The sequence below is a fragment of the Pygoscelis adeliae genome, unplaced genomic scaffold (assembly GCF_000699105.1).
Source record: "Pygoscelis adeliae isolate BGI_AS28 unplaced genomic scaffold, ASM69910v1 Scaffold121, whole genome shotgun sequence".
NCBI lineage: Eukaryota > Metazoa > Chordata > Aves > Sphenisciformes > Spheniscidae > Pygoscelis > Pygoscelis adeliae.
In genome coordinates, this window is record NW_008824359.1 from 4,268,390 (window position 1) to 4,274,778 (window position 6,389).

At 48.9% G+C, this 6,389-nt stretch overlaps 1 protein-coding gene across 1 annotated transcript in view; it reads right to left on the minus strand.

The window, feature by feature from the left end:
- The window catches only part of SLC25A27 (solute carrier family 25, member 27), a 13,236-nt gene extending 6,847 nt beyond the window's left edge, over window positions 1-6,389 (minus strand). Inside the window, exons 1-5 of the mRNA XM_009319672.1 lie at window positions 6,139-6,389; window positions 4,414-4,605; window positions 3,555-3,639; window positions 1,533-1,655; window positions 658-770 (exon numbers count right to left, since the gene is read on the minus strand). Coding sequence (XP_009317947.1) covers window positions 658-770; window positions 1,533-1,655; window positions 3,555-3,639; window positions 4,414-4,605; window positions 6,139-6,241 — 616 coding nt within the window. The 5' untranslated portion in view covers window positions 6,242-6,389. The remainder of the gene's footprint in view (window positions 1-657; window positions 771-1,532; window positions 1,656-3,554; window positions 3,640-4,413; window positions 4,606-6,138) is intronic.

The following is a 6,389-nucleotide window of genomic DNA, read 5'->3' on the forward strand; positions in this document are numbered from 1 at the left end:
GCGGGGGGGGGGGGGGGGGGGAGGTGAGCGAGCGGCTGCGTGGTGCTCAGTTGCCAACTGGGGTTAAACCACGACAACACTGTAGGTGTACCTGTCTGCAGCTCCATCACACCATGCCTGGGCTGTGGACCTTATTGATCTGGACACTGACCCATGGACCGTCTCCCTAACTCAACCTTGGACCTCTCTTATCACCACAGACCTGCTGGTCATCACTGAGCTGTGTCTGACCGTGGTGACCCTCACCAGACCTGATGCTGACTCAGCTTCCTGGCGTGGCCTCAGACCCGCCTCATTACCACATGCTTTCCCGAGGATCTGGATCTCAGTGGAACCTGGCTGCCTTCGCTGGCTCTACCCTGCTTACTGTGCTTGGGCACCAGGGAGCTGGGTCGTGGCTGGCAAGGCCCTTGCTCTGCTGGCTGTGGGACCCCCTCAGCTCCCAGGTCACCATCCCTCAGGCTCAGGCACAAACTGTTACTTCTAAGCAAGTTGATTTCCACAGGAATAAAACGCTCAAGGCAGAAGTCACCTGCAGTGCGCTTCAAACAGGTCCCCAGTGTAGATAACTGAGAGACAAAGATCAGGGGAGCAGCTGAACTCTCCTTAAAGCTTAGATGCAGACCTAAGCGCTGCAGACCAAGTTATGAAATTTACCTCCCATGTTCACCAGAGCAGCTCTCTGGACATTTGGCACCCATCCAGCCCAAAGCCCCCGTATTCCTCCTTCGGACAGGATTTTCATAAATGCGTGGTGCACTCCTCGAAACCTGAAATCAATATGCAACTAGTAAGTAGAGAGCCCAGCTATGGGGAAATCTTTGCATATTCCAGCACTTTGCTGCGCCAGGTCCTCACATAGGAAAGGCAATTTATAGCTGCGAGGATCTGGCCCTCCGGATCCATTTTTTGATCCATTTTTGGATCCATCTTTGACTTTCACGCCATGATATTTTACCAAACGTACCGGTTGCCCTGGTAAGCAGCAGCCTGGTCGCTAATGACAGACGACCCTTTGATCCCACAGCTGGGTTGCAATACTAAATGTACGAGACACCAAACGGTGCCAGCAGTTTTGGACGCAAAGAGCAGTGTGTCCTGGTATCTGCAGGAGGGCCTCGAGCCCTGCTGTCTGCAGGCGACCCAGCCCTTCCCTGTGCCTGAGCATCCTGCACGAGCCATGTCCCCCGTCCTTTCTTCCAGCTTCCCTTCTTCAGAAAGCATCCTTCCTTCCCCCCCGGCAGAGCCCTGGCATGGACATGCTGCACATGTAGGATGGCCGAGGGTTTGTGGTCTCTGGGACCAGTACATCAGAATAAGAAAGGTGAGTATAAATGGAATAAGGAGGAAGTCTCGGCCCCCCCACCCTCTCCACTGCCCAGAGCCATCACGTGCCTCCCGGGCACTGCTCTTCCCCTGAAAGGGCTCCGAGCAGCTGGGGAGAGGGGGTGGCAGAAAACAGAGACAACCACACCCTCAGCCAAAGAGTAATCATTGACAGGAAGAAACCACCAGCTTCAAGAGGAACCGACCGTAACGGCTTTCCTTCCAGCTTCCTTTTGCCTTCCATCTGCATCTGCACCTTCACCAGATCAGTCGGGCTGGCGAAAAACTGTCCGATGGCACCTGCAGACATGCCTCCAACTACAGCTTTCCTGCCGGACAGGGAAAGAAAATGTGCTCCAGAATACACTGAAAATCTTTACAAATCGCAGTGCTCGAGCTGAAGAGTTCAGCAGCACGACCCAGGTGAAACCAGTGTAAATGGTTATTCCTTTTATTAACAGCCATAGTTAAGGTAATAATTGTGGCAACTGCAGGTATTTAAGGTAGTCAATAATACTTCTGTCAATTTTAAGAAAGGTTTAAAACTTATCTTGGGGAAAAAAATCAAGTTATTATACATCACCAAGATGCTCCACTTCCTCTCCAGGTTACACTATGCTCCTCGCTTAAGGTTTAAAGGCAGGATGGCAAGGTACACAAGTAAGGGATGGTGCTCCATGTATTATAATAACTGAATGCCAGTCTGAAACTCTACACTGCTTGCTGATAGATAAAACTTTTCTTTATCTCCCATTGCTATTAGATGAGTTGTGTTAATTTTCTGGTTCTACTTATTTTAGTAGAACCAGAAATTTCATTATTATCCCTAGTTCCCTCTTCCATGGCATCAGGCATGACAAGAATTGTGTATTAGATGTTATAAATCCCATACTAAAAAGTTTCATTTTGGACCCAAGATTTGATTTTGGAGTAGAATACTTGATTGGATATGATACTGTATATGATTATAAAAGTACATGACTGACATTTTAACAGTAAGGATTTGACAATTAGAAATTACCAAAATTTGCAAAACTTACAGAAAAATCCGCTCCATTCCCCATGGGCAAAGAGTTAATTTTGTGGCTATATACTGCTTGCATTGTCAAAAAAGGGATTGCATGAGATTTAACTGTTGCTGAATTGAACTTGCAAAACAAAGACTTTGGGTTTGCTGTTTATAGGGAACATTTGTCTCCTCGGGAGGGAAGCAGAGATTTGACTTAGGTTGATGTCTGCCATACACACAAGAACAAAATAGTGTCTTGTCTTTTGCAATCTGCCTCTTCAAGAGCCAGGAAATTTCCATCTCTTGGGCTAAAATACACCACCAGAATCGACAAACCTGCCTATTCTTACACTCCCCGTTAATAATCCAATGGCATAATAATTTCTTACCCAGGAGTACGGCAAACAGCAAAACGGCAAAGCGTTGCCATACTGCTGCTGGACAACATGTAACGGGACCCATCCCTCCAGCAGCTGGAAATCTGAGATGTACCACCCCTCACTTCTCTTCTGCAAAGCTCCAGAGGATATTTGACATGTCCATCATACTTTTGGAAACGTGTCCTCACCCCGTGTGGAGCTAATCGAGCTCTTGGGTAACCTCGGAGCTGAGCAGGGCACAAGCTGCAAGTCCAGTCTGGCTCAGCTGAACCCCTGGTTTGCGTTACCCAGGCGGCTGTAGGATTAGTCAAGGTTACTCACGCTGGTGTCAGGTTTGTGCAATAGCTCACTGCTTCTCCAACAGCCGTCACACACAGCTGTATGGTCGGCCACGACTCACCTGCACTTCCCAACATCCCCCGGCCCACGCGGAAATGAAGGAGCTGCCACTACATCACAGACCTTGAGTCATGGTAAAGCTGCCCTGCCTCCACCCTCACCCGGGCTAATTCCTGCCAGCCCAGGACAGCTGCTCCTAGCGGTGCGGTTTATCATGTTTCTCCATCTCTTTAGTAGAGTATCCTTATTAGAGTAATCATGGTCCTAGTTAAGCCTCTGAGAAACTTACTTCAGTATTTCTTAGTCCTGTTCCCAGCTGAATGAAAAGATAGTGCCCTGAAACTAAAATCAGAAAGTCCGTATCAGTGCTTAAACCCTTACTTTATATTTACCCTCTTTAGGGTAGGAGAGCCATGAGGAAAAGACAGCTTTTAGGGCTGCAGGGCTCCTACAGTAAGGACAATCCCCAAACAGGCAAAAGCGTGAATATGCAACATTACCAGAAGGGAAAGCTTTCATCCTCAGACCTGCCAAGCACGGAGTCACGGAGATGTTCGTACGCAACCATCCGAACGCCAGAGTACACTGTGGAAAACAAAAGGAGGAGACAGTTCTTGGGTCTGCCATTTCGGGAGGTCACGCTGTGATAGAGAGGTGAAGAGATTGGTTGTAAAACGCTCTGGAGCTTGCCTGGGTCAGCTGGTCACTGCTCTCAGGTTTGTGATCAAAATGGGGAAAGCGAGGGGGCCGGCTGGTAGCAACGCTAGAGCCAGAACTTTTTAGCATCAGAGAATCTCTCTGGCTGAGCCATACATCTGCCAGGAGGCAGCACGGCTTATCTCCACACACTAAGGAGACGCGACTGCATTGCTTCCCTCTCAGCTGGTGCCAAGCACAAGACCTCCCACAAGTGCTTTTGAGGTTTGTTGCTGTCACTGTATTTCCAAATAAAACACAGAAAGCTGTGACCTGTGGCCAAACCGCTAATGCATTTCTTCATCCTAGCGCTTGCAACCTTATCTTTTTTCCCCAGCCCGTCCCCACTTCCCTCAAATAAAAGATATTTATTGTTCTGAGGACTCTGAGTGCTTGCTTGCACTGAAGACCTTCCTGCAAAGACCACAGGGAAATTATATTTTGTTTTCGCAGAAGCCAGAATAAGGCTGTGAAGGAATGGGCAAGAGAGGGAAGAGAAGAGATTGAACCAGAATCCCATATATTTCAAAGTGGGATTGCAGGGTAAACTGAAGAAGTCTTCACAAATATATTTAAAGTACAACAAGATGCAAGCTCGCTCCAAAAGGCTGTTGGCCACAGAAGGCAGGACCCAAACTTGTCCCATCACGAGCAGATAATCACCTATGTGGCGGTAGACGGCCGGCGTGGCTCCTTGCCAGAGCTTTCGTAAGCCCTCCTCTTGCACAATGCCAGCCGCGGTGTGCAGCATGCCGCGGTAAGGGACCGCCTGGCCGGCGGCAGCTCCATTGCGATGAACGGCAGCTTCACCTTGGACCTGCAGTCGAGTTTTTGTGAGATCCAGGGGAAATGTCACTGAAGAGAAAGAACAGGGAACAAACGTGACTATGGGTGCAGCTGCGGGGAGACCTACCACGCTGGTAACATCTGCGCCACGATCCCCCCTGCCAGGCGGCCAAGGAGGCCGTGCAAGCACCAGCAGGCAGCAGGGACCAGACCCAACGGGGGTGCAGGCGATTCATGGAGAACAGGAGATTCACGTCCAGGTCTGTTAAAAGTGGCCCTGGGCATGAGTAACCAAAATACATTCTCGTCGAACACCAAATCTTTCTCCCTTCTTTCTTTTTGTAGATTTGTTATGCAATACACATACTTTCCAAGAGACTGGATTAAAAATCCTGTTCCAGTTGCTCCCCCTGAATAAAGATCAGTCAAATCTCTTACTGAGCTTGTGGCTTCTCCAATTCTGCCCAGCATAGTGGCAGCACACGTTACAGTCAGGAACAACCCCACAGTGGCCAACGTAATGCAGACACAACATGCAGGTGAGCATCTATCCTACGAACCAGCCTAAAACCTGCTGCTTTTCTGACGCAGACACAAAAATCATGTTTAGCCTGTTATTTCTCTCACTGAGATAACTGGTGGCCAGGGAAGATGGTCCCACTCGATCTCAGCTTCCCAGGGCTGCTCCTGAAACAGTGTAGGTACATATTTGCTGCCCCTACTTTCATTTCAAGGCCAGGAGTGTCTCACTGGGTGATGGACCTTCCCAGCCTGTCTCAGGCGGCGAGTGCCCGGGAGCAGGGGTTGTCTTTGGTTCGATACCTCTGCGACACACCGTGCTACAGCGTCCTCCCGGAGCGGGACTCAGAGGTACTAGTGGGATACAGTCACCGCTCAAAGCCTCAGCAGATTGACAGTGTGTTTGTGCATTAAGTTTGGTATTCATGCTTAAAGATTAGCAACGATTGAGAAGTTACAAATCATTAGAGCAATGCAACAGATTCTCCTGTAAAAGCTTGTTGAAATTATATAGAATACGCTGAGAAATACTCCAAATAAGTTACTGGTCACAAAGTAGTGCTATGCAGATGCCAGCGTGCTTCTTTCACACATTTCAGCAAGCAGTTGACTATACTCCATTTTTACAGACATCTCTACTGTAACCAGAAATGTAAGATTCGATTTTTCTTTGATTAACCTGCATTAACTATGAAAAGCAAATTCCTGAAGAAGTCAGCCCCTTGCTACTAACTTAGGCAACAGATCGTCCTGCCTCTTTAGTCTTCTTCCAGAAACCCAGCAAGCGCAAAGCTTAAATTAGTCACAACTGCTCTGGGTTAATGACTGCAGCCCTTCGGTCTCGGAGGCAAAGATTTCAACCTGAAAACCCCTCCCTCCAGCCACAGTCAGCTGGCATAAAACACTTGCAAGGCTTAAATTATTGAAAAGTCGCGACGAGCAGAGTGGAACGAACAGATTTGCTGGAGCGTAAAAGCCGGAGTGAACACTGAGGAACGAGGCATCCGGGGACTGAAGATCCCCCTGCCCCCCGTAAGTAAATTTTGACCCCCTTCCCTCTCGGAAAATCATGGTGAGTTGTACCTAGTTCTGCCACAGCCGCTGCACAGGCTGACAGAGCGAATTTGCTGGCTCGGGGCCATCTCTCTGGAAGAGGTAAGCTCTTGTCTTCTTCTGCAGGTGACATCTAGCGTCTAACATGAAACAAGGCTAACCAGCCACCCTGCGAGGGTCTGGAGCAAAAGCAGACCCTAACTCAGCTCTGTTCTGGGTTGTTTAGGAGACAAATTGCTGAAGGTCATGTTTCTCCAGCGCCAGCATCAGGAACCGCAGCA